The sequence below is a fragment of the Corvus moneduloides genome, chromosome 30, assembly GCF_009650955.1.
Source record: "Corvus moneduloides isolate bCorMon1 chromosome 30, bCorMon1.pri, whole genome shotgun sequence".
Classification (NCBI taxonomy): Eukaryota; Metazoa; Chordata; class Aves; order Passeriformes; family Corvidae; genus Corvus; species Corvus moneduloides.
Genome location: NC_045505.1, coordinates 1,303,257 through 1,330,245, shown reverse-complemented (window position 1 = coordinate 1,330,245; position 26,989 = coordinate 1,303,257). Strand labels below are relative to the sequence as shown.

General features: G+C 56.0%; 2 protein-coding genes across 2 annotated transcripts; one reads left to right on the top strand and one right to left on the bottom strand.

Annotated features, from left to right (window-relative positions):
• The first annotated feature begins 8,006 nt into the window (after positions 1-8,006).
• On the top strand, positions 8,007-9,842 carry LOC116436778 (keratin, type II cytoskeletal 8-like). Its single transcript, XM_032094166.1, has 4 exons — positions 8,007-8,195; positions 8,619-8,742; positions 8,916-9,249; positions 9,511-9,842. Exons 2-4 carry the CDS (start codon positions 8,650-8,652, stop codon positions 9,801-9,803), a joined length of 720 nt encoding a protein of 239 aa, XP_031950057.1. The 5' UTR covers positions 8,007-8,195; positions 8,619-8,649; the 3' UTR covers positions 9,804-9,842.
• Positions 9,843-12,038: 2,196 nt separating this feature from the next.
• Positions 12,039-22,640, bottom strand: LOC116436748 (keratin, type II cytoskeletal cochleal). The gene is made up of 9 exons (XM_032094118.1): positions 21,789-22,640; positions 20,855-21,063; positions 18,356-18,416; positions 17,634-17,729; positions 16,788-16,952; positions 16,209-16,334; positions 14,630-14,850; positions 14,084-14,118; positions 12,039-13,208 (listed from the first exon to the last, which is right to left on the bottom strand). The coding sequence occupies exons 1-9, from the start codon at positions 22,173-22,175 to the stop codon at positions 13,021-13,023; spliced, it is 1,488 nt and encodes a 495-aa protein (XP_031950009.1). The 5' UTR covers positions 22,176-22,640; the 3' UTR covers positions 12,039-13,020.
• Positions 22,641-26,989: the final 4,349 nt, after the last annotated feature.

The window sequence follows — 26,989 nt, the reverse complement described above, 5'->3', positions numbered from 1 at the left end:
ACTTTCCAGCATTTAATCCAGGCATTTGAGGACCCAAATGCCTCTCCAATCACAAGATCCTAAATCCCCAGGGTTTTCCCCAAATGGGAGACCTCCCATGAATGAAGATGAGGTTTTGTGCAGCCTCAGGTCTCATCCAACTGCAGGCTCAGCCACAGCTGTGTCCAGCGCCTTCGCCACCCCAGCCAAGATGAATTGGAACATTCCCCATCCCTGGAAGTGTCCAAGGCCAGGTTGGATGGGGCCTGGAGTAAGCTGGGATAGTGGAAGGTGCCCATGGCAGGGGTGGAACAGGATGAGCTTTAAGGTCCCTCCTAACCCAAACCATTCCATGATTCCACAATTCTATTTGGCTTTATTCACTCAAAACATTTCAGGTTTGGGCGGGGTTTCTTTGGAGTCTATTCGACAACATTTCCAACACATTTCCCTGTTGCATTGGAGAAGCTGCAGCTTCACCCACTGCCCCCTTCTCCTCTGGGATCAGACCTCTGCAGACCCCTCCTCCCACAACCCCTCCCTGGGATTCCTGCCCCAAACCATTCCCAGGCATGGCTGTGTTGGTTGGCTCATCCAAAGCAGGAGTTCCTGAGAATGAAAATGTGGAGAAAGGAGCTGCAGCCAGAGCCCCAAAACACAACCAAAGTCTGGAGCAACACGAGGATTGAGGAGAACCATGAGGTTAGCTCAGGATCTTTTCCTGCCCAGATCCCCTCAGCATGTCCAAGAGCCCTGGAGCCGGAGCATCCAAGAGCTCCCAAATACCTCCAACAAAGCTGGGGATTGTGGCTCCAATCCCAACCAACCACGGGACAGGGAAGAGGAAAGAAACATGTGGAACAAAACCAAACCCTTCATCTGAAACTTCACCTTTCCCTACAAAACACCACCCTTCCATGCAGGGACATGGCTCCAACGCCATCTGGTCCTTCCAGGGACCCAACACGCGCAGGAGCAGCAGGAAGAACCCAATCCCGACACCACAATGAGGGCAAAAGGGAAGAGGGGAAGGCCCTACCCCAAATCAGGTGGGACCAAGCTTCAAGTGAGGGACAAGGAGATGCTGCTTTTCCAAGGATTTGGCCAATGAGGGTCCAGAAAAAGCCACCAATGTTCCAGGCATTGGTTTCAGTTTCAACTAATCAGCAATTTCCTCAAATTAATGAACATGTTGGAAAACACCCCGATCAGCAACTTGCAGGAAAACCATCTTGCAAAATAGATTTGGCCCTGCAGATGTTTCCCAGCATTAAAACGCAGCGTTCTATGTTTTTCTAGGTAGAACCAACAACAAAATGGTCATTTACCCTTAACCTGCCAGTCAGACTTTCTTAATTCCCAGGAAATTCACATTTATTGCTGAGAGTTTTATTAACCAGTAGGTTGAGTCACTCTCTCCTTCAAATCTCTCTCGAAAGCAGAGGGATCAGCAAAAAATCAGGATCTCCTTGGATAAAAAGCATTTTACACCTTCAAAGTCTCAATTTCAGTTTACCCAACCAGTAAAAAAGGGGAATTTTCACCTGAAAATAATTCACCTGACCCAAATTCCCTAATTTTTGTTGTCCTGACACAAGGCCTAACTATGGCCCCTGTGTTTTTAAAGCATTCCTCAAACCTGAATGGGACAGACCAGGTGCTGCTCTGGCTGCCAAGCACAATAAATGTTAATTAGTCCCCATTCTTTGCATCACAAACATTTTGTGGAAGTTTCATGCAGCCTCGCCCTGTTTTCCACATAAATAAAAGGAAAAGGTGCCCTGCAGAGGGAACAGCACCCAGGAATCTGCTGCCAGCACCAACCCCTCTCCCAGCACTCACCATGTCCTGCTGCTCCTACTGCACCAGCTCCGGCCATGCCAAAAGGAATTTTGTCTCTTCCTCTGTAGCTCTTCCCAGGAACTGGTGCGCCTTCAGCACTGCCCTGTGTCCCTGGGGTGCTCTGGGCTGCTCCAGCAGCAGAAGCTGTGATGGTCCATGGTCTGGGCCCAGAAGGGCTGGTGGAAGTTGTCCTTCTCCAAGACGTGGACATGGTTTTGGTGCAGCCAGAGCAGGGTTCGGTTACAGCAGTGCCAACTTTGGTTCCAGGCTGGGCGGAGCCTCCCAGCCCTGCACCATTGCCCCCATCACCATCGTCCCCATCACCATCGCCCCCATCATCATCATCCCCATCACCATCGCCCCATCACCATCATCCCCATCACCATCGCCCCATCACCATCGCCCCCATCACCATCATCCCATCACCATCATCCCCATCACCATCGCCCCCATCACCATTGCCCCATCACCATCATCCCCATCACCCCCATCACCATCATCCCCATCACCATCGCCCCCATCACCATCGCCCCCATCATCATCATCCCCATCACCATCGCCCCATCACCATCATCCCCATCACCCCCATCACCATCGCCCCCATCACCATCATCCCCATCACCATCGCCCCATCACCATCATCCCCATCACCATCATCCCCATCACCATCGCCCCATCACCATCATCCCCATCACCATCATCCCATCACCATCATCCCCATCACCATCATCCCCATCACCATCTTCCCATCACCATCGCCCCCATCACCATCATCCCCATCACCATCTTCCCATCACCATCGCCCCATCACCATCATCCCCATCACCATTGCCCCATCACCATCTTCCCATCACCATCGCCCCATCACCATCACCCCATCACCATCGCCCCATCACCATCATCCCCTGCACCATCGCCCCCATCACCATCCTCCCCATCACCATCGCCCCATCACCATCGCTATAGGAGAAAGGCTCACGAAGGATGTCTGGACTTCAGGCGGCTCTCTTGAAAGCTGTTTCTTGCATAGGCGAAGTTACAGCATTTCAGGGAGTCGGTATCCAGAGCCAGCCCTACAGCTGCCAGCTCCAGCTTGTAGGCATACCTGAAGCCGCTTTCTGTTCAAGTTACAAAGCATTTTATACCTTTCTTTGCAGAGTATCTTAATACGTAACAACCAATAAGCACCACACACAATACCTTTACATTTGCCTATAGCCTATCATAACTACTACCATCCCATATTATAATCATTATTATCCAATCACAGGAGTAAGTAAGTTACGATTTAAGCTTACAGTGGAAAATTCTAAAACCTCTTTTCTTCTTGCTGCATCGACATTTCTTGTTTGCCTGCGATATCTCTCTTTTTGGTGAAAACATGTTTTCTACTTACTTATGCTCTTCTTGAGACATATTTACTTGGTGAAAAACATATCTTTTAGTCACATACCTTTGTCCTAATCATAAAAATCTCCTTCCAACTCATCTCCGACCTTTGCCTTCTCAGCTATTCAGTGCTCACTGGTTCAGCAAAACATCTTTTACTCTATATCAAAACTTGCTTTCATTTCTATCTCATCCTCAGTTTCTACATCCAGAGATCTTTATGCCAAGCTTACATGTCGGGGTCCCTTCCCCCCGGCCGTGTGGTCCTGGGAGAGAGGCCCTGGGGGGGAGGCACAGGATTTCCCTGCCCCTGGTCAGCCTCGTTCCCCATTGGTTGTTTTGTGTTCCCCTGCACGGGCAAGGACCCTCAGGTCCCGTGATTGCCGCAGTTCCTCGGCAGAGCCCGGGCATGCGGCTGGGAAAATAAACATCTCTCTGAAGCATCTATCAAGAATCAGTCCATATCTATTTCTTTTCCACGGGACTCCTGGTTTGATACACGTTGCAGTAATCCCCGCACTGTAACAAATGGTGGATTATGTGAGCAGAATGATCCCCAATCTCTAAGAACAGCAACTGATTTGTGAGTAAACTCTGGATTTCTCTTCTTGTTTTTATTTTGCTGTTCCATCTCTAAACTATGGAGGAACCGTGGAAAGACTCCTGGCTCTCAGAGCCACATATGGACATGTATCTTAAACTTGAAAATATTCTTGAACAACGATTTGTAAATTTTAGCTTAATTCAAGCTCAAAAGGAACTGAAACACTTCCTGGCATGGTTGTTTAAGAACTTTTTCTACGTTTCTTGGGATTTGATTCTTACCAAAGACTTTTGGAACACCATTTGGACCCAGTTAATTTTTGAGTCAAAATATATGCCGATGGAAGAATATTTTCGTGAATATTGTTTAATTACCGAGACTGTTGAGCAATATCAGCTGTGTCTTGGCAAAGGGAAGTGTGCCTCAGAGTCCGTGCAACCCAGGCCACGTGGACTGAGCGCTCTGCGAGCAGCAGCGAGGCAGTTCCCGCGCGTGGGAGGAGCGACGCGAGCCGCAGTGTCGGCGGCAGAGCGAGGAGCGGCGGTGCCCGCCTGGCCCCGTGCAGCGCGTGGTGGAGCGAGTCCTGTGAGAGGAACAGCGCACGGGCAGCGGCTGGCGGCGGTGGCGGTGGAGCGGAGCCGCGCCCAGCTGAGACGCGCGTTGGAGCAGGGCACAGGGGGGCCGTCGCTCGGGGGCCCGGCCGAGATGCAGGCAGCGGCAGCGCAGCTGAGAGCAGAGGAGGCGACGCACAGAGAGCTGAGAGGCGCGGCCCAGCCTGGCCCGTGCGGCCCCGAATGCAACCCCGGGAAGAGCGCGCAGGCACCAGCAGCTCCAACAGCCCCAGCAGCACTGACAACCCTGGCAGTTCCAACACGGGAGCGAGCGAAAGAGAAAGCAAAAATGCAGAGAGACAGAAAACAGCAGCCACTCGGAAAAAGGAAAATATCATCGTAGCTAAGGTTTTAGGAATAGTAAAATGGTATAATGTTGAACAAAATTATGGTTTTATAACGAGATGTGACAACCAAGAAGACATACTCATTCATAGAACTGCCATTAAAAAGAATAACCCTGAAAAATACGTCCCAAGTTTAGGAGATGGAGAAGTGGTAGAGTTCAAATTTGTGCAAGGTAGAAGAGGGTTACAAGCAGTAGAGGTCACTGGGCCTGATGGTATTTCTGTAAAAGGCAATATATATGCTAAAAATTGTAGTCATGTTAGACAGTATCTCCCCTACAGTCTCCCTTTCCTAATCCCACCTTTCCCCTTTATCCTATATCCTATTAACCCCAGTGTATTCCCAATCCATTTTTTCACCCATGGTTTCCCTCACAAAACCATACCTTTGCCCAGTGTTTCCCCAAAAATCCCTTTCCAATGCTGAGTGGGAGATGAAAAGGGGGAGGGAAGAAATTAAACCCTCTCCTGCCTCAGTTTCCCCACAAAGCATGCCCGGAGAGTCCTGTCTCCCTTCTGCCAGCCTTAAGATGTTCCAGAGGAGCTGTCTGGACATTTAAGGACTCAGGAGGGTGGCTTGTTTTGTTTTGAAACTGTTCTTGTTGTGTTTATCCAGTTGTTTTCAATGTTAAGTTTTAAATCTCTTTTTGTAAAAAATAAATGGGTGAAATGTCGGGGTCCCTTCCCCCTGCTGTGGGGTCCTGGGAGACGGGCCCTGGGGGGAGACCCGGGTTTTCCCTGACCCTGGTCAACCTCGTTCCCCATTGGTTGTTTTGTGTTCCCCTGCGCGGGAAGGACCCTCAGGTCCCGTGATTGCCGCAGTTCCTCGGCAGGTCCCGGCCATGCGGCTAGAGAAATAAACATCTCTGAAGCATCTATCAAGAATCGGTCCATATCTATTTCTTTTCCACGGGCCTCGCTGTCTGATACGCTGTGCTGCAGTATCCCCACTGTAACACCTACATATCTGTGGAACTTTCTTACCCAACTTTCATCCTCTCCACCAATCGCCCCCTGCACGGCCCCAGAGCAGCTGCTCTGGCCTGAGCTCGATCCCGGTGTGCAGACGGTGAAGTACCAAGAGAAGGAGCAGCTCAAGAGCCCCAACAATGAATTCCTTCCCTCACTGGCCAGGTGAGCTGAGAACCCCCCCAGCTCCAGTTTCCAGGGTCTGGAGTCCAAGGGAAGAGCTGGGCATGGAAAGGGCACGGAAAGGGCACGGAATCCTGGCAGAACAACTCATTAGAGATATCGAGGGAACTTGCACAAGCTGCCAGGGAGAACCTTGGGGTTTACGAGGCCTCAGTGTCCAGGCAGAGCTGTTCTGACCTCTGGGCCTGACTGTGGCAGGGAACAAGCTAAAACCAGTTCCAGCCGCCCTCCAGTCCCCTCTCAGCCCTCTCTGCACAGCCCAAATTTGTTGCAGAGCTGGTTTCAGGAATTTCTTTGCCTTTTTGTGCATTTCCACACAGGTGCCCCCAAACAAAAGCTGCTGAATTGGGAAACGCTGCCAGGTGTGCCAAGAGCAGGAACGTGTCCCACTGCTGGGGCATCAGCACTGGCTTCCACAAGCACTTCACCATGGGATACCTGGGAAAGGACCCACAGGGACCATCCAGTCCAACCCCTGGCCCTGCACAGACACCCCAAAATCCCACTCCATGCCCAAGGGCATTGTCCAGACATTCCTCGAGCTGTGGCAGCCTCGGGGCTGTGCCCATTCCCTGGGGAGCCTGTTCAGTGCCCAACCACCCTGATCTCCAGGCTGACCCTCCCCTGGCACAGCTCCAGCTGCTCCCTGGGTCCTGTCCCTGGTCCCTGGAGTAGAGATGGGAGCTGTCCCTTGGGATGAAGCCACTGTGCCCGATGAGTCTCCCCTCAGTCTCCTCTTCCCCAGCTGGGCAAACCAAGTGACCTCAGCTGCTCCTCACGTGGGTCCTCCAGACCCTTCACCATCATCTTCACAATCCTCATCCCATTTCCCATTTTCCTTTCTGGGATTCAGGTTTGGATCCTGGAGCAGCAGAAGTAGGTGCTGGAGACCAAGTGGAGCTTCCTGCAGAGTCACAAGGGGATGCTCAGGGCTTGTATCTGGAATTTGAGGGAGAAACTGGGAGCCCTCAGGAACAGCAGAGCCCAGTTACAAACAGGCCTGAGAGCAGCAAAGCAGGGTTTGGAAATCAACAGGAAAATGTGAGTAAAAACCGGAAAAATGCAAGTTCAGGGCTCAAAATGTTGCTTGAAATTTGTTAACAGGCAGAAACACAGGATTTTTAGGGTAGTAAATGGTTCCCAGAGAACTTGTAGGTGGAGATGAAGTAGATTCACCTCCAGTAGATTCCACGGTGGAGTGAAGAAGATGGAAAGATCTCCCAGGATCTCAGTACAGAAAGCAACATCCATATTTAAAGATACATGGAGGAAGCAGAATATCCCTGTTCCACATTTGCTTTCTCACCTTCCTGACTCAGAAATTCAGATTTCCAAGTGTTCAGCAGCTATTTGAGGTCTCACAAAAGTAGTTCTGCTGCAGAAACCTCTCTGAAAACACATTTGTTTTCCCATGAGCTACAAAACGAGCGAAGTATCCCAAAACACTGTCTGGGGAGAGGGAAAAAAATCAGCTTCATTTGTTTCACATGTGGCCTGAAGGAACTCAGAGAAAGAGGGAATTGTGCTGAACTCCAGCAAAACCTCCCATTTTCCCACACAGGTCCGGGGATGAGCAGAGCCTGCGGACACATGCCCAGGAGGAGCTACTTGTCCTGTGGAAGGTGAGTGAGGGACTCACTGGCTGAACTTTCCCCTCCTGGTTCGGGTTTTTGGGTGGTTGTGGTGACTTCTTTCCCCGAGGCAGCACAGGAAACAAGTACAAGCAGAAGCTGGGTTTGCTCAAACTCCAGACCCCGAATCCCAGGAGCTGGAGCGTGGTCACGGCACCGACCCTGAGGGCAGCCCCGAGTCTGCTCTCCCTCCAGAATTCCTCTTTCCATCCCCAGTGTGTCTCCAGGACACAGAGAGAGTTCTCTTGGACAAAGCCGGGCTGGAAGCCAAGGGGGGAAGGCTGAAAGAAGAGGGTGAATTCCTGAGAATGTTCTACAAAGAGGTGAGCGGCCTCGCCAGGGCTCCAGCAGTAATTCCCATTTCCCAGCTGGGTTTAGAAGCAGATTATCCTGGGGAAACAGGGCGTGACCCAGGGCTCACGGGTGATTCATTGTGAAACCATCACCGCAAAGGGGGACCTGGCTGGATGGTGGGGGAGGCACCAGTTTGGGGCTGGACTGGCTGCGCAGCACGAGCAGCCCATGTCCCCACCAGGAGCTCCACCGGCTGCAGGCCCAGATCCCGGACACGTCTGTGGTCCTGCAGAGGGGCAACAGCCAAGATCCACACCTGGATGGAACCATCGAGGACATGAGGGCTCGGCACAGGGACATCGCCTGCAGGAGCTGGGCACGAGCCCTGGCCCGGCAGGAAAACAAGGTGAGAACACCTGGAAAGGGCGGGGTGGGGCCCAGCTCTCCTCAGAACAACTTCAACCCCACAGAAACACCCCCGTCCTCCCAGATCTGCTCTGGTTTAACTCAAGATGTCTTTTGGGCTATGCAACAGCACCTTTTGAGCTGTTTTGTCCATGAGACAAAGAACAGCCTTAAGCAGAGGGAGGGAAGATTTAGATGGGATATTGGGCAGGAATTCCTCCCATTCCACACCTGTGAGGGTGGGGAGGCCCTGGAATGGATTTCCCAGAGCAGCTGCGGCTGCCCCTGGATCCCTGGCAGTGCCCACGGCCAGGCTGGACATTGGGGCTTGGAGCAGCCTGGGGCAGTGGGAGGTGCCCCTGCCATGGCAGGGGGGGGACAGGATGAGCTTCCAACCCAAACCATTCCATGATCGTGATTTGAGTTGGAGGAGCTCAGTCGTCACAGGCAGAAACATGGAGAGCTTGAGAGAGGCAAAATCCAGGACAGCTGAGCTGGCACAGATGGTCCAGAGACTGGAGGGAGAAATCAGGATCACCAAGGGCCAGGTGAGCACAGCCATGTGTGGGAATTGCTGCTCCTGAGAATTCCACAGCCATCGCTCCTGGTGCTGGAGCAACTTGTAAAGGCTCTTCAGGAGCTGCTGCTGCACCCAGGGCTGAGACAGCCCCACTCCTGCCATCCCTGACGGCCAGGACCGGCCGTGTCCCATTCCATGCAGAGTGCCGAGCTTGGGGCCGCCGCGGCCAACACGGAGCAGTTTGGGGAAAGCACCGTCATGGATGCAAAGGACAAACTCTCCGAGCTGGAAGCGGCTCTGGAAAAGGCCGAGGCTGACCTGGCTCTGCAGCTCTGTGAGTTCCGGGAGCTGAGGAACCTCAAGCTGGCCCTGGCCATGGAGATTGTCACCTTCAGGGAGCTGCTGGAGGGCGCAGAGAGCAGACGGGGGACAGGACTCCAGGACTCCTCAGCTGCTTCCGTTCCGTGGGCTGGGAGGGAAAACTCCTGCACAGAGCAGTCCCAGAGCTGTGAATCCACCAGGCAGTCCTGCACAGGTCAGCTCATCCCATCCCAACAGAGCTGCAAACGCACCCCAGGAGCCAATCCCACTGTCCCGACCGTGCAATACAGGATCAGGCTCCCACTGGAGGCCAAAGGGGTTGGAATTTTCAGACAATAACGGGACCCTGTTCCCACTGCTCCTTGGGGAAGGTGCATTCTCATCAACACCCGTAAGCTGGAGGATTCACCTACCAAAATCCGCCTCTTCTCCAAGGAATTTCCTAAGCTGGATTCCTTTTCTCTGCCTTTTGCAGCCACTTTCCACTCCCAGCGAGGTCTCTCCTACGTCCCAAAGGTTTGGAATTTGGATTTGGAAGTGCCCCAGGATCAGCACCCAGAAATTCCCACTGGACCAGCAGGGCTGGGGTTGGAGCAGTGGAATCTGAGCAGCAGGAGCAGCAGCAGCTCCCACGGGAAGGGTGTCCAGGAAGAACTGTGGCTCATGGCAGTGCTGGGAACAAAGCCCCACATTTCCCATTGCATGGACACACAAAAAGGTCTTTTCCATGCTCAAGATTTTTGTTATTTCTTCTGGGGAATCCAGTAGAAAGAAAGGCTAAAATCCCTCGTCACTCCCATTAAAACCAGATCCTTCGGTGTAGTTCCCTTGTCCTTCCATTCCCACAAGAGCAGGGATTGCAATGAGGTGGGAGGGAGGGGAGGCAGCTCCTTGTCCCAGGACCTGACCCGGTCCTGCTCAGCTCATTGGGGTGATCCCCCAGCAAAGGCATCCCAACCCCCATCCCATCCCATCCCAACCCAACCCACCCCATCCCATCCCACCCCATCCCACCCCACCCCACCCCATCCCACCCCACCCCATCCCATCCCATCCCACCCTATCCCATCCCATCCCATCCCAACCCACCCCACCCCATCCCACCCCACCCCACCCCAGCCCATTCCACTCACCTCTTCCCAGGATGAGGACAAGAGCTCCAGATCCCACCATCTCCAGCAAGAGGCTGGGAAAGGTCCTCTCCTTGCGGTGCTGCCCTTTATAACCTCACCCAGCCAATCAGGCTTCCCAGGATGTGAGTTTCCCCCTTCCCACACCTCACTCTCCCCTGCTCAGGGGAGCTGAGCCCAGGCCCTGCTGCTTTCAGGCCATTTCATTCCTTTGAAGCATCAGATGAAAGTGTCAGCCAGGACTTGATGATCTTTAACAATTCCCTGAGTCAACCTTGGAGCAGGGTTCCCAATCTCCCATCCAGCCCTGCCCTCAGGAAGCCATTCCCTGTGTCCTGTCCCTCCATCCCTTGTCCCCAGTCCCTCCCCAGCTCTCCTGGAGCCCCTTTAGGCCCTGCAAGGGCCTCTGAGCTCTCCCCAGAGTGAGGTGAACGCCCTCAGCTCTCCCAGCCTGGCTCCAGAGGGGCTCCAGCCCTGGAGCAGCTCCGGGGCCTCCTCTGGATCTCTGCAGCAGCTCCAGGTCCTCCCTGTGCTGGGCCCCAGGGCTGGGGCAGCTCTGCAGGTGGGGTCTCACCTGAGCACAGGGGCAGAGGGGCAGAACCCCCCCTCCCCCCTGCCCACGCTGGGGCTCAGCCCAGGCTCGGGGGTCTCTGGGCTGGGGCAGGTCCAGCTCTCAGCCCCGGCACCCCCAGCTCCTTCTCCCAGGGCTGCTCCATCTGCTCATCCCCCTGGATCCATCCCGGGGGCTGTCCCGGCCCAGGAGCAGCCCCTGCCCTCGGCCCTGTTAAACCTCGGGAGATCCCCACAGGGCCCTGCTCCAGCTTGTCCCGGTCCCTCGGGATGGCCCCGTCCTTCAGGGGTGTCCCTGACCCTCAGCTCGGTGTCACCTGCGCAGGTCCCTCGGGATGGCCCCGTCCTTCAGAGGTGTCACCTGCAGCCCCCCAGACCAACCGCCCTTCCCAGGTCCTGGCACCCAAAAATTCAAGGAGCAGCACTGGAGCCCTTGGGAATCCCTGGTAACGCGCAGAGACCACAATTCCCCCCACAAGTACCCAAAACCACACAGTTCCTGCCCAAGCGTCCCAAAGCCACCCAAAGGATGACAATCGGTGGCACCTTCTCCCCAAACTGGCTCAGAACAGATCAGGTGGGGGGTGCTGGGCCGTGGGGGGCTGGGTGAGAGGCAGTGGCAGAATCCATCAAGGATTCATCCCATCCCAGAGGAATCAGCATTCCCAAGTGACCCCAAAGCCTCTGGCCCCAGCTCCACAGAGCTGCGGCTCCAGCCAGGGTTTGTCCCCCCTGGGCTGGGAGAGGGCCTGGGATGGGCCTGGGATGGGCCCAGCTCCCCCGGAGCCCCACAAGGAATTGTGTCCTTGTTCCGGATGACCCAGATCCCCTCTCCCAGCTCCAAGGAGGCTCAAACATTCCCATGAGGGAGCCGGGGCTGGGAGAGGGACACAGGATCATGGCAAAGCTGGAAACAAAGCTCCCCACATTTCCCTGGGACACAAAAGGGTCTTCTCCAAGCTCAGGATTTTTGTTGGGTTTTTCCAGGGAATCCAGGAGCAAGAAGGGCTAAAATCCCTCTCCTCCCTCCCATTAAAACCAGATTCCATTTCAGACCTGAGCTCAAACCACGACTGAGAAAACTCCCCCCGTCCCTCTGCCCAGACTTCAGGCAGGCAAAATCCAGCCCGGAATGAGATGTGCAGCAGCAAACCCCAAACCCCAAACCCCAAACTGTGCCCAGGGCCTGCTCCAGGTGACAGAGCTGGGGCGGGCTCCAGACACGACAGGAAGTGATCCCTGGATATTTTCCAGAGCTCCTGAGCATCCAGGGCAGCACGAAGAACTTGGCTAAGACTGGACATGCAGCTAAAAGGGAAACTTTATTAAAGGACTCATGAGAGACACAAAAAGCATAAAAATCCAACCCAAACCACACTGCCAGGACAGGGCTGAACATCAGCACAACAACTGGGAGCAGGTCCTTGGAGTTATTGCCCTAAAAACTCTTCCTACTGCAGTAACAACAATTTCCCTGGCATGTTGAAGACCCATTTTGGCAGGAACAAGGAGTTTTTGGAATGGGGCATCAACTGAACCCTCACTGCAGGAGACTCCAGATATCACTAAATACCCTTAAACAGGGGGTGGTAAACAGAGACATCCAAAAATAGGGAATTGATCTCCCATTTCAGTGGGACACGTGGAATTTGAAGCAGTTTTAGATCCCTCAAGCTTTGGGCTTCATTTAAGGAGAGGGAAAGGGTGGGGGAGGTTCTTGAGGAGTTATTTTGCTACAAACAGCTGGGAATCAATCTGTCAGTGCTGCCTTTGGTCAGAAACAGCTCCAGTCAGAGGAGAATGTTGAACCCCCACCCTGAGCCCATCTCCACAGAAAATAAGGGCAGACCCAAACCTGTTTTCTTCCTGGTATATTTAAAAAACCCAACCCAGGGTGAGCCCTCGGTGGGGGCTGAGGAGCCTGAGGGATTGGAGTCTTCCAAATCCTGTCAGGAGGGAGAGAATCTTCTGGTCTTTTGCAGAAACGTGGGATTTGCCTTTCCAAGGGTGAAATCCAGCCCGGAGCAGGGGGGTACGAAGCACAAGGGTAACAGCAGGGATACCCCACCTGCATCCCGGGATAAATTTCACCCCTTCAGGCTTGATCCTGCTCCCAGAGGAATGGTTCAACTCCAGGAGTGCAGGATCAAGCCCAGGCAGGGCAGGGGCAGGGCCTCAGCACTGCAGGAGTTTTGCAGCCAATTCATCCTACAAAAGGCACCAAGACTTTTTTTCCATCGTTTCCCTCTCTCGGGTGCTGGGAGTGCCGAGCTCCATCCTTGGAGTTACTTCCTGACGCTTCTCCGGCTGGACGAGGTGGTGGTGATGGTGTAGGACTTGGAGGAGCCTCCAGAGGAGAATCCGAGCGCCCCGCTGCCCATTCCCGATCCCAGGCTGAGGCCGCCTCCGATCCCTCCTCCCAGGAGCGCGCTGGAGCTGGAATATCCGCCCCCGCCACTGGAGCTGACCATGGCTGGGATGGGAGAGGAGCAAAGGGAACGTGAGCACCTGGAACCTGCACCCAGCTGGGCACCCTCAGGAAAGGCTCCCATGGGATCATGGAACGGTTTGGGGGTGAAGGGACCCTAAAGCCCATCAGAGCCACCCCTGCCATGGGCAGGGACACCTCCCACCATCCCAGGCTGCTCCAAGTCCCATCCAGCCTGCCCTTGGGCACTTCCAGGGATGGGGCATCCTCTTGGATGTCTTGGAAATCCATTCCAGGGCTTCCCCACCCTCACAGGGAAGAATTTCTTCCCAATATCCCATCTAAACCTCCCCTTTTTCAGTTTAAAGTCCTTCCTTCTTGTCTTCCCACTCCATCACCCAACCTGGCTCAGGATCCCCTGAGCTTGGAGAACACATGGAGAACCCCTAGAAAATCCATGGAGAATCCCATTTCACAAACACCCTCAGCTCATCTCCTGGTGCCCCAAAGCTGTGGGAACGTGGTTCCCCACTTCCCAGCAGGAATTAAGTGGCTGGAAATCGGAGCCGCTGGTTTGGAGCATCCCTGAGAGAGCAGCTCCTGCCCAGGTGAGGATCCAACACTTCCCAAGCTGCACAAACACCCTCTGCCATCACCAATTCCCAAGGCAGGGAATGCATTTCCCAGCAGTGCTTTTCTATCCGTGTCCAAATGGGGGAAAGGACGATCAGCGCTGCCCCAAGCGCAATTCCGCCCGGATGAGTCGAGGCTGAGCTCGGGATGGAGCCCCAGCACCACCCCCAGCTTCAGGGTGCTCCCACTAAGGAGGGGCTGAACTGGGTGAACTGGGGCACACTGAGCCCCCTTTTCCATGGGTTTAGAATGAGGCGGAACCGCTACAAACAACAAAATCCACTCACAGATGTTGACGTTGCCAACTCCATCCCCAGCCAACCTGTTGGAAAAGACGAAGGGAAAAGGAGGGATCAGACCCAGCTTTCCTTGGGCCTCGGGGTTCAGGAGGAGGACAAAGGCTGGGATTTACTACTCCAGCTGTACCTAATCCCAGGAAGAGCCCTGGGCCCCCAGGCTTTGTCCAGCCCTGCATTGACCAGCTCTGTTATCCCCACGGCGGGGGGGACAGAGCACAGAAGTTCTGTCCTAACTCCACAGGGATTTCCACTTGGAAATGTTCTGCCATAGCACAAAACATGATGGAAACCAACTTTTTCCTTCTTTGCTTATTTTCCCTGGTTTTTTTTCCTCAGAATTTGCCAGTTTGGCTCTTCAGCCAAAGCGTTTCCAGGACCAGAACTCAGTTTTTCAAAGGCTTCCTTGCCTGCATTTCCTTGTGGAAATGGGAATTGGGCTCTCACAGAGTCCCCAGGCAAAGGCAGCAAAGGGCTGGATCCTTCCTGGGGGGAACACAGGGAATCTTTGCTCACCACCACCCCACCCATCCTCACCTGCTCTCCTCGCCCTCCAGCAGCTTCCTGTAGGTCGCGATCTCAATGTCCAGGGCCAGCTTGACGTTCATGAGCTCCTGGTATTCCCGGAGCTGCCGGGCCATGTCGGCCTTGGCTTTCTGCAGAGCGGCCTCCAGTTCCTCCAGCTTGGCCCTGGCGTCCTTGAGGGCCAACTCCCCGCGCTCCTCGGCCTCGGCCACGGCCGCCTCCAGCTTCGCTCGCTGCGGGGATGGAGCGGCCACGTCAGGGGGCTCCTGATCCCTGGAGGAGGATCCTGCACCCCAAACCTCTGGCTCTGCTGCCCAGCCCCCCTTCGTGGATCTGGAGCCCAACTGGATCCCTGGGACTTCATCCCTGCCTGGCTTTTTGGGCACTGGATGGAGATGGAAACTCATCTCCTTCCAGGTCTCCCAGAAGGAAGACCAGGTTTCTGTCCACTGGCTACGCTTTTTTCAGGTGATCCTCAGCTTCCCGGTCCCCCACATCCCACAGATCCCTTGGGGTTCACCAAAGCTCAGGTTTTCTCTCCCGATTTCCCTGGAGCTTGTTGAGAGCCGGGCAGTCTCCGGCCAACTGAGATGTGGGCGGGTGTGGACTGGACCACACCTGGAGCTACCAAACACCCAGACCCAGCCCAAGACCAGCCCTGTGGGGCCCCAGGGAGCCCCCATCTGTGCCCCCACAGCTCCCAAGCCGCCGTGCTTGGCAGGAAGGGCTCCAAAGAGGCTTTGTGCTCCCATCCATTGTCCACGGGAGCTGCTGCCGGGCAGCTCTTGGCTTCTGCCAGAGCCTCCCTGCCCTGAAACCAAATATTCCGGGATGAATCACTGGGCTTATCTGGAGCGCTGGGAGCTCCAGGCCAGGCCTGAGCCACGGCCCTGATAAAGCGATAAAACCCCAGTGAAAGCAAACAGAGCTCCCCAAATCCCTGTGTGTGCCCAAAGATGGTGTTCTCTGCTGGGCAAAGGGAGTGGACAGTGATCCCAGGAACAGCAGGGCACGAGGATTGTGCGGGGGCCCCTCTGTGTTCCAGGGGCGATTTCCACTTGTCCTCCCCCAAATCCACCTTCCTGGCAGGGTCACCCTGCTCCCAGTGCTCCTCCTCCCCAGCAGAACTGAAACCCTTCAGGACGAGCAGTGCAGCCACCCTGGAATGGTTCTTACAGACCATGGAATTGCAAAGGTTGGGAAAGATCTCCGAAATCACCGCGTTCAAGGTGTTGTGTGACACCCAGAGCCCTGACACGTTCCTAACATCACAGAAGGTCTGGATTTGGAAGGGACGCACAAGGACCATCATGGCTCGGCACATGACAGCCCTAAAAATCCCCCTAACCCCGAAATTCAACACCTGGCAGCGCTGTCCCAACGCTCCTGGAGCTCCGGCAGCCTCAGGGCCGTGCCCATTCCCTGGGGAGCCTGGGCAGTGCCCAGCACCCTCTGGGGAAGAACCTTTCCTGATCTCCAACCTAAACCTCCCCTGGCACAGCTCCAGCTGCTCCCTCAGATGCTGTCCCTGGTCCCCAGAGGGATCCCAGTTCCGGGGCTGGAGAAGGGCAGGAGAGGGGCCGCTCCTCACCTGGGCCTTGGCATTCTCGATCTCCCCCTGGAGCCTCTGGATGGCCCTGTTGATCTCCGTGATCTCGTTCTTGGTGTTCCTCAGGTCGTCCCCGTGTTTCCCGGCTGTCACCTGCAGCGCCTCATACTGGGACAGAGCAGCGGGACACAGCGTGATGGGGTCAGGATGGCAGTGAACGAACGGGAGAGAGCCCCCCCCCATGGCACAGGGGCCACAGGTGCTTACAGAGCTGGAGATCAGGGAATCATGGAATGGTTTGGGTGGGAAGGGACCTTAAAGCCCATCCAGTGCCACCCCTGCCATGGCACGGGCACCTTCCACTGCCCCAGGCTGCTCCAAGGCCCAATGTCCAGCCTGACCTTGGGCACTGCCAGGGATCCAGGGGCAGCCACAGCTGCTCTGGGAAATCCATTCCAGGGCCTCCCCACCCTCACAGGGAGGAATTCATTCCCTCTGGCAGTGGGACGCCATTCCCTGTGTCTCATCACTTCAGGCCCTCTCCAGCTCTCCTGGAGCCCCTTTAGGTGCTGCAAGGGGCTCCAAGGTCTCCCTGGAGCCTTCTCCCCTCCCAAAGCTCACCTTGCTCTGGTACCAGGACTCGGCCTCGGCACGGCTCCGGTTGGCGATCTCCTCGTACTGCGCCTTCACCTCAGCGATGATGCTGTCCAGGTCCAGGTTCCGGCTGTTGTCCATGGACAGCACCACCGAGGTGTCGGAGATCTGGGCCTGCAGCTCGTTAAGTTCCTGCAGGAAAACCAAGCCCATTAATCAGCGAGGTTTCAGGGCTCCTCTTTTGGAAGCCAATTAAAAAGGGAAACCAAGGAGAGAAGGGAAAGGGAGGCAGATAAGAGGAATTTTATCAATATAATCATTAATTAGGAGAGAACCAACCTTGCAAAGCCCAGAGCAACAACCAACAGCAGAGCTGGAACTGCTTATCCCTGCTTTAGCTGCTTATCCCACTGTCACCCCATTCCTTAGACAACAGCCCAGCTGGCTGCAGAACCTGGAGGGGCCAAATTCCAGCACCTCTCCCAAGGATGTGTCCAGCTCAGGCAATCCCTGATCTTGCCAACAACGGGGCGGAGGAAGGAGCCTGGAACAGCCGCTTTCCTTCATTCCTCTCCCACAGCACCACCTCCCCCAGCACCAAATCCCCGCTAACCACTCGTTTTCCTTGTTTTCATACAAACAGCATCCCAAATAGAACGTCTGTCCCGTTATGTCTGCAATCCATCCACCCCACATCCCAGACAGGGAGAAGTCCGTGTGACAATCCATGGGGATTCAGAGGAATCGCTTCACTTGCAGGTTTAGTTTTGCTCATGGAAGGAAAGACTCCATGAACCCATCGCATGTCCCACGTTCATTTTCCCAGCCAGCATTCCCTGTTCTCCCCCTCTGAAGGAGCAGAAGGGTCCTCACCGCCTCATGGAAAGCCCTCAGGAAGTTGATCTCATCCGTCAGCGCATCCACCTTGGCCTCCAGCTCCACCTTGTTCATGTAGGCAGCATCCACATCCTGGAAAAACAAGGGATAACCCACTGAGACTGGGGAGCTTGGATGTCTGAGCCCACCCAGCCTCTGGTGGCTTCCACAGGAGAGTCCCCAAACCAGCTCCGGTGTCCCAGTGACACCCCAGGGGCAACAATTCATCTCCCAGGCCACTGAACGCTGCTGGAGCGCAGGTCCTGAGAGTCCTGGGGATCCCCTGGATCCCTGATCGTCAGTTCAGTGTCAGGTTGGACATGGAGACCTCAGGAAAGATCCTAAAGAAAGATCTGGCATCATCTCCAACTCCTCTGGCATCCAACACCGCTTCCCTGCGTGTGTGGAGACCTCAGGGCCTCCCCTGAGCTGCCTTTGGCAGGTGTGGGATGGAATTCTGCCCCTCAGAGCTTCAGCAGAGCTGGAGGAAACTGCGAGTAGGGCAAAGAGCGAACTGCGAGTTGGGGAAATGGGGAGGAAGGGCTGATGATCAATCCCAGGGAAAAGCTGTGGCTGCCCCGTGCCTGGAAGTGTCCAAAGCTGGACGGGGCTTGGAGCACCCTGGGCCCACAGAAGGTGTCCCTGCAGGGGTGGGCAGGGGATGGACTTTAAGGTCCCTTCCCACCCAAGCCCTCTGAGGATTCCCTGACCCACGGTACCTTCTTGAGCACCACGAACTCATTCTCGGCCGCCGTGCGCTTGTTGATCTCATCTTCGTACCTGCCAAAAAAGAGGGATTTTTGTGAAGTTAGAGCCTGGATAAAAGGAAAAACATGCCAGTGGAACGTTATCCCAGTTCTCTTCCCCATCCCTCCATTTCTTGGGAGCCAGCCCAGCAATTCCCCAAGGCCGGTGTGCCGGAGGTGCCCCAGGTCCGCTCTGGAGGAGCTGCTCCCCACCACCACCACCACCTGGAGAGCATCCCCTCCCTGCCTTCCGTAACCCCGGAAATTCCTGTGCTTCAGAAGATTCCTGCTCCTCCTTCGGGGAGGGCCCAGGCTGTGCCCCCACCAACCCTTCAGGGAGCCAGTACAAAGCAGGAGAGACACAAACAGATCCCACAAACTCCTCTGGGCTGATCCCAGCACCTGCTGGAGCTGCTTCCACTCTGCACTTCCCTATTCCAGACTGCTGGGAACATTTTGCAGGTGTTGAACACACGGCACTGTCCTGGGAAGAGCCAAAGGTGATCAATTACCCTCGTTCTTCTCCAAAGCCTCACCAAATTCCAGTCTTGCTGAGTCCCCTTCTTTAGGAGCTCAGCCTCAGATGAGGGGTTCGCCTGAAATCTCCAAGACTTCACCTAAAGGTCTCCAGCAGATAAAAATCCCTCTCCATGGACTTAACAGGACCAGCATTGATTTGCAAACCTGGATCTTGGAGCCCACCTGGACCTGTCTGTGCACTCCCAACCAGCCCAAACCTCCAGCCCCACCCTGCTCTGGGGACCTGGAACCCAAGAGCAGAGCAGGAGGCACTTGGGCTGTTTGGGAATTGTTGTTGCCAGGTTAAGGCTCTTTATTTACATGGGCCCTGCATGGCCAGAGCTGGAATTTGCCTTCCAAAGCAGGAGGTGCTTCACCTTCCCGGCCTCCCTGCCCCTCCCTCCTGCTCCGACCTGGAATCGTGCCCGTCCACACCGGGATCAATGGACGTTGCCCCTTTGGAGGTCAGTGAGGTGCCAGTGCTATTCCAGAGGAATAAATCCCGGGAAATGACGCAGAGGCACCACCTCCGCACACGAGGGATCAGCAGAGAGAGGTAAAAACACTGAATTCTTCTGGAATGGATCATCAAATTCCTCATTTCCTGGGGTCAAGCTGGTCAATGAACTGGTAAACCATGGAATCATGGAATGATTTGGGTTTGTAGGGACCATCCCATCCCACCCCTGCCAGGGCAGGGACACCTTCTGCTATCCCAGACTGCTCCAAGCCCTGGCCTTGGGCACTGCCAGGGATCCAGGGGCAGCCACAGCTGCTCTGGGAAATCCATTGCAGGGCCTCCCCACCCTCACAGGGAGGAATTTCCTTCCTAAATCATCCAATATTGTCCTGAGACCCCTCTGGAAGCCCAGGACACTCTCAGCCCTCGGCACTGAGCCCCGTGGGCAGCACAATCCCGGCTGGCACCACACCCTCTCCCACTGCAATTCCTGAGTGAGGGGCTGGGTCTCATCCCTGGAGCCTTTCCTCCCCTAAATATCCCCTGGGAATTCCTGTGGAAACCAGACCTACGTAAAAGAGGCCACAAGCACCCCCAGAGCACATCACGGTTTAGGTTTTCCATTTATAAATGAGATTTTCTCCATATAAATGGGGAGAAGCAGGTTCTGCATTCCAGTTATTGCATCCTAATTCTGCTCCTAATTCCTGCTTCCCTTCTCTCAGCACACAGAGGGTTTGGCTTCCCATGGATCTGTAGGCTGAAGGAATAAATCCATGAGTCCATGGATTGAATCCATGGGAAATGTAACCAAGCTTTGGGGTTTCATCCCTCTGGGTGCAAACCAGCTCCTTGCAGAGATCCCAAGGCCAGCTGCGGATGAAATAACGGAGATGCAATAACCGGGCAGGGCTGGGGGAGCATCGTTCCCGAGCAGCTCCTCAGGAATCTCTGGGTGTTGCCTCTCCCTAAACACACCCCGGGATTATCAGCTCTGTTTGTTTGCAGTTCCTGCCTGATCCAGTTTGCCAGCTCCGTCCTATTCTTCCCTTCCCTCCTCAGAGGCATTTCCCGCTGGGCTGGGACAAAGGCCACCTTTCTTCTGGGGCTCCTCCCAGGTGACACTGAAAAGTCACTGAAGAATTGCAGGGCAGCTGCTCCATTCCCTGCCCAGGGAATGAGCCAGGAGCTCCTGCGGAACTCTCGGGGCTCCGGCCGCCCCGAAGAGCCACGTGTGACCCTGAGGAGGCCCCAAAACACCACTTCCAACCCTGACGAGGCCCCAAAGCAAAGCCAAGGGGACGGGGGCACTGGCCCAGGCAGGAACAAGGTGCCAGAAACAACGAGCAAGAAGAATCCAGGCAGCTCCCCTGGACGAAACACCTCATTCCTGGCCAGGAAACATCTCCCTCCCTGGCAGGGGAGCCGGGGACATCCGTGCCCAGCGCTGCTGGCAGCTTCACCACCCTGCCAGGGGGACACTGATACTTTACTTGGTCTTGAAGTCCTCCACAAGGTCCTGCATGTTCTTGAGCTCTCCCTCGAGGCGCCCCTTGTCCGCCAGGAGCCCGTCCAGCTGCCGCCGCAGGTTGCTGATGTAGGCCTCGAACATGGGAGCGATGTTGCTTCGCGTCGTCTTCTGCTCCTGGAGGAGGCTCCACTTGGTCTCCAGCATCTTGTTCTGCTGCTCCAGGAACCGCACCTGGGAGGGAGCGCAGGGATCATTTGGGATGGTGGGAGAGAGGGGAGCTTACACTACAGGGGATGGAAGGACTGGGCTGCAGGTGGTAACCCTATCCCAGGAATTGGGGTGCTCGTGGGAAGCACCAGAGGAGGGTCATGGAGACCATGGGGAAGAGGCTGGCTGCTCTGGGACCTGGCCTGTGACCCTGAGGCTTTGGAAGAATTAAAGAAAAGCAGATTCTGCTGGGCTGACACTTGACAGAAACCGGCTCCAGATCTCAAAGCCTCCAATTGCTCCAACTCCAGGGCTGGATTCCTCACATTTTGGGGATGCCAGAGCGGGATTTACACAAGGTCAATTAGTGCAAGAGAGCCAGGTTGTGCAGGGCAGCATAAACACCCAGGGCAGGCCCTGGTTCCAGCTGCTCTCCGGGGACAGCTCCCTCCAGGAGCCTCTTCCTCCCCGGGTTGGGTGCTGGGGTGGGGGTGCAGAGCCTGCACCCCCATTTGGGCAATCCCAGGTGAATCAGGGCTGCAAAGGCAGCCCGAGCAGGGCAAATAGCTGTTCTGTTGGCGATGCCAGCAGGCCTTTAATACATCGAATAATAAGAATTATTTGGCTGCAGTGGGCAAATCCCACCCCGTTCTCCAGGACTGATCCTGAGCCCGTTCGTGATTCAACCAGTTCTGGGTCCCAGCTGCCGTTCAGCACCCCCAGAGCTCTGAGCCAGCCCAAGTCCTCACCTTGTCAATGAAGGAGGCGAATTTGTTGTTCAGGGTCTTGATCTGCTCCTTCTCCTCCTTGCGGACCCTCTGGATGGTGGGGTCGATCTCCAGGTTCAGGGGCGTCAGGAGGCTCTGGTTGATGGTGACCTCCTGGATGCCGCCGGGGCTGAGGCTGCCCCCGAATCCCGCTCCCCCGTAGCCATAGCCCGAGCGGACGCTGAAGGAGCTGCCCCCTCCCAGGGAGACCCTCTTGCCGGCAGAGCCCAGGCTGTAGAGGCTGGCGCTGCCGAAGCCGCCGGCGCGGCCGAGGCCGGAGCTGCGGGAGGTGGACACGGAGCTGACCCGCACCTGGCTCAGGGCTGGCCCGGCGGCCGAGCGGGAGCTGAAGGTCACGGAGCGGGACATGGTGCTGCAAGGGCCGGTCGGGATCCCTCAACTCTTCCAAAGCTCAGGGAGGCTGTGCTGGAGCCCAGGGGAGTGAGAGCGCTCCCGCTGCCTCCCCTTTTATCCGTTAGAAAAGCTGGGCTTGGCCCAAGGGCAAAGCAGGGATCATTTTACTGCTCGGAGCTGGGTGTGCCTGGCTGCATTCCCACCCTCCGGCAGGAGAGGGGAAGGGCCGCGGGAGGGGACAGGACACACCTGGCGCCGTGTCCCCGCTCGGTGCCGCCCGTGGGGCGAACGCCGAGCTCTGGCCCCCGTTCCCTACGGATTCCCCGTGCCCAGACGGGGCTGTTGCAACGAGCAGGGGGGACACAGGGAACGCACACGGATTTGGAAGTGCTGCGGGCGGGTTCTCCCCTGGGCACGGCCCAAAGCTGATAAAGGGGCCCCGGCGCCAGGTCCTGCCTGTTTAATATAAACCAGAGCACTGCCCGGGCCCTGCCAGCGGCACCAGAGCCCGCCCGCCCGCCCGGGGGGATCTGTTCGCCCTTCCCTCTCCTGCTAAACCCTCAAATAAACCCTTAAAACCGAGGGGGGTAAGGAGGGTTGCATCCCACCCAACATTTAGTCCACACTCAAACGGAGACAGGAATAAAATCCTGGTTTAACGTTCTGGGTCCCTGCTTGAATTCTGGGGTTCTGTGAAGAAAAAGCAGAGAAAAAATTGGGTTTCAGGGCTTTCAGCATTTCCAAATAGTCCCAGCAAGCCTCAGCTCTTGGCTATCAGGTCGTAAATTCCCCAGGAGATTTCAAAGTCTGGCCTGAAAGTGTCACTCTTCAGCTTTTCTGTCCCCAGGACAGGGAGATAAGGCTGGCTGCAAACTCAGCCTGCTCAGAATCCACCCCTCCTGCTCTGGGGGAGAGGAGAAGCCCAGCTGCTACGGGAAATTCTCTTTTTAAAGAGGGAAAAGGGGGAATTCGAGCCAGGAAGAGAGAGATGGGGCAGGATTCCTGCAGGATTCCTGCCAGTCCTGCACCTGGCTCGGCTCCCATCACAGGCTGGACTTGATGATCTCAGGGTCTTTTCCAGCCTAGATCGATCCTGGGATTATAAAAATAATCCACTGAGTGTAAAAGAAGTGGAGTGTTCCAGACATGCCCTGCACCTCTCCTGGGGCTGGGGGACAGGACAGGGGTCACTCTGTCCATCCACAGAGGCAGCGTCCAGCCTCACACGGACAGGCTGCTCCTGGAACAGCGCCGGGATGTCCCGAGAAAACAGGGATGGAAGCTGAGCGTGGGACCGAGGGTCAGGCAACAACTCCCACCCGGCTCCGGGTGTTACCAGGCTGGGTTCCAGCCGGGATCAGCACACAGGGACTTTTACACACCACGAGAGGCACAGGAGGAGCAGTCCGGGCAGGTGAATCAATCCAGGCAGGTGAATCCAGGCAGGTGAATCCCAGCCTGAATCCCACAGCTGCTCCCAGCAGCCTCCAGGAATCCCAGTTCGGCACTGGGGCGCTGGACTGCACCCTGCATTTGGGTGAGGGTGAGCCCATCTTCCTCCAAAGCCCAACCTGCCTTCCGTGCACCACGAGCAACCCAGGTGCGATCAGAGCGCCTCATCCCCTGCCCGCTGTTCCCCGTTTTGCTCCCTTCCCCCTGCCAGGTGGATTTTCCCCGGCTGAGCCCCGGCTGAAGCCAGGTGGGGCAGGGCAGGACGTGGCCACCAGAGGTGTCCCAGGCTTTGTTGTGTTGTTGTTCCATGGCAACCCGGGATTGTTCCACAACCGCTCTGACCGGTAAATTCCTCCCAGCCCTCGTGGGTGACCCCAGGGGTTGGGGTTTGGTGGCACCGAGCTCACTTTTGACTTTTTTGGGGAGTGAATTCCCTGCCTGCCACGCTGGGAGCCACATCCCGCCTGGCCCTGCACACCCAGGACTGGCTCCGACGCTCCCAGAGCAGCCAAACTCCCACAAACGACCAATCCCTCCATGAATCCTTGGGAAAACAAACCAGGCTCACAATTCCAGCTGGAAAGTGCCAAAAAAAAAAATTAACAAAATCAAATATTGTCATGGAAGAGGAAAACCTTTGCAGGTGAGTGAAATTATGTGTTGGGAACGGGTTCTGGTGGGATTTCCACACCTCCTGTGTTATCCCAGGGGATCCCTCCTGCTGCCTGCCTGGACTGCTGTGTTTGGATTGAAAGTGTTTGGGAGCAGGAGCGTCCATAGGTTCTGTTTGCACAGGCCCTGCTGGTGATTCTGATTCCTGATCCAAAGGGCTCTGGCCCTGGATCCCACATCCACTGTCCCCACACCTCGCAGCGTCTGGGCGGGCTCATGGCTGGGGAGTGGGTGTGGGATATGGGGATCAGTCTCCAGGCTCAGGGGAAGCAGGAGGCTCTGGGAGATGGTGACCTCTGGATGGGGCCCTCGGGGCTGTCGGAATCCCAGAATCCCAGAATGACGGAGGTTGGAGACGCCCTCCCAGATCATGGAGTCCAACCTGGGACCGATCCCCAGCAGAGCCCTGAGTGCCACATCATTATTCCTTGGATAGCTCCAGGCATGGGGACTCCCCCACTGGAGTGCCTGACCATCCTTTCCATGGAAAAGTTCCTCATGATGTCCAACGAAACTCTCCTGACGTCCAGCGGCACTGCCAAGCTCTGATTCCTGCTAAAGCCACCCAAAATCAATGGGAACACAAGAGCACATTTCCCAAGATCCTGAAGATCTCCCAAGGCTCCCTCTCCCAGGATCAAAGCAGCCTCACTAATCAGAATCTCCAGCTCATCCTAATTCCTGTGAATAGAGACCGGTCCAGAGGGAACTTGTTCTCCTGGGTCCCAAAGGCAGGCGCTGGACATCACCAGGCAGGAGTTGGCCTTGGTGGCCCTTGGGATCCAGCTTGGATATTCCACGACTAGAGGCACAACCTGATGCATGGATTATCGGGATGAGGTGGCCGTTTATCAGGGTTTTATTGACTCCAGGCCCATTTCCTGTGTCACCAGGCCATAAAGGCAATGGAATGACACAGCTCCAGCCCAGACCTCAGCAACAGGGAGTGCCCTTTCCAGCCTGGCAACAGCTGCTGATCCGCAGGGATCACCTGTTCCAAAGGTTGGTGCCTCCTTCCTGCCGGCAGTCGGGGCCCTGTGTCCCAGTGGGTGTCCTTTAACTGGGGCCTGATCCCGTGTTCTGCCCCGGCCGCTCCCCAAGCCCTGCAGTGACTCCTGTGAGCCCAGTGGGATTCCCCCAGTGATGGGAATCATGGAATCTTTGGGTTGGAAGGGCCTCAGAGATTATCCAGGGCAATCCCCTGGCACGGGCAGGGACAGGGACAGGGACAGGGACAGGGACACCTTCCACCATGCAGTCACCGCCCTCCCGGTCTTATCCTGCAGGAACGGAACGGCCAAAACCCTCACGGTCCATGAAGCGCCTTTTCCGAGGACCCGCGTTCCCTGCCATGGCCTCTCCCTGCTCCAGTGCCTTTGGCAGAGGCCCTTGGATTGTTCAGGCTGCAACTTCATCCGGATTTACTCATGGAAACCACATTTTCCTCCCCTCTTTTCCAGCCCTGCACCGGCACAGGAATCAGGGCTCTGCCAGGTCCAGACTCACCCAAACGGCTCCAAGGCTTCCAGGAACTCTTCATCCGGGAATTCCTTCTGCTGCAACACAGCAAAACCCAAAAATCAATTATCGCAGGGACCACTAGGAACAGAATCATGGGATCATGGAATCGTGGAGTGGTTCGGGTGGGAAGGGTCATTAAAGCCCATCCAGTGCCACCACTGCCAGGGGCAGGGGCACCTCCCACTGTCCCAGGCTGCTCCAAGCCCTGTCCAGCCTGGCCTTGGGCACCTCCAGGGTTGGGGCAGCCACAGCTGCTCTGGGAAATCCATTCCAGGGCTTCCCCACCCCCACAGGGAGAAATTTCGTCCTAAATCATTCAATATTCTCCCTAAGTCCCGAGGCCCCTCAGGGTGCCCAGGGCACTGTCTCAGCTTGGCTGGGGTGACAGATCCAGCTCCATGTTCCCAAGGCTTCCCACAAGCTCCAAATTCCCTCCAGGAGCTGCGTTTCACCTCTCCTCTGGCTCTGCCCGCCCTGCTGGGCCTGGGAAGTTCTTGGCTCAGCTCTTGGCCACTCCTGGAAGCTGCTGGCCCTGAAATCCATCCCTGGGGAAGAGCTCCCGGAGCTCAGAGCTGCCCACACTTGTCCTGTTTGCTGCAGCCCAAGAAGGCGATCAGCCAAAATCCCAAAGGTTTGGATACAGCACAAAACCAGTCACCAGCACGGCCAGGAACTGGGGAGCAGCAACAGGACCCAGGGAACGGCCGGAGCTGCGCCAGGGAGGGTCAGGCTGGATACTGGGAAAAGGTTCATCACCCAGAGGGTGCTGGGCACTGCCCAGGCTCCCCAGGGAATGGGCACGGCCCCGAGGCTGCCAGAGCTCCAGCAGCATTTGGACAGCACTCTCAGGATCGGGATTTTGGGATTGGGGGGATTTTGGGGTGTCCTGTGCAGAGTCAGGAGTTGGAATCGATGATCCTCATGGGTCCCTTTTATCTCAGGTTTTTCCATGATTCTGTGAACAACCTGGACCCCCCCAAGGAGCTGCTCCTGCTGGAATCTCTCCCCCCAGCCCCTTCCAGTGCTCGGTGCAGCAATGGGGCTGCCCTTCCCCCGCGGATGGAGCCCCACGTTCCTCCTGCCCTATTTGCAGAGCAGCTTTTCCACCCCCACTGCTCTGCCCACCGCCAGGAGCTCCTGGACACACCAGGAAACCCAGCCCAGACTGGGATCCTTCCCAGGGA

Coding starts and splice junctions, on each gene's coding strand:
- LOC116436778 (XM_032094166.1), top strand. CDS start 8,650: ATGGAGAGCTTGAGAGAGGCAAAATCCAGGACAGCTGAGCTGGCACAG. Junction 8,743..8,915: donor TCAGGATCACCAAGGGCCAG/GTGAGCACAGCC, acceptor CATTCCATGCAG/AGTGCCGAGCTTGGGGCCGC. Junction 9,250..9,510: donor CACCAGGCAGTCCTGCACAG/GTCAGCTCATCC, acceptor TGCCTTTTGCAG/CCACTTTCCACTCCCAGCGA.
- LOC116436748 (XM_032094118.1), bottom strand. CDS start 22,175: ATGTCCCGCTCCGTGACCTTCAGCTCCCGCTCGGCCGCCGGGCCAGCC. Junction 21,064..21,788: donor TCGCCTCCTTCATTGACAAG/GTGAGGACTTGG, acceptor GCTCCCTCCCAG/GTGCGGTTCCTGGAGCAGCA. Junction 14,851..16,208: donor TCGAGAATGCCAAGGCCCAG/GTGAGGAGCGGC, acceptor CCATCCCCGCAG/CGAGCGAAGCTGGAGGCGGC.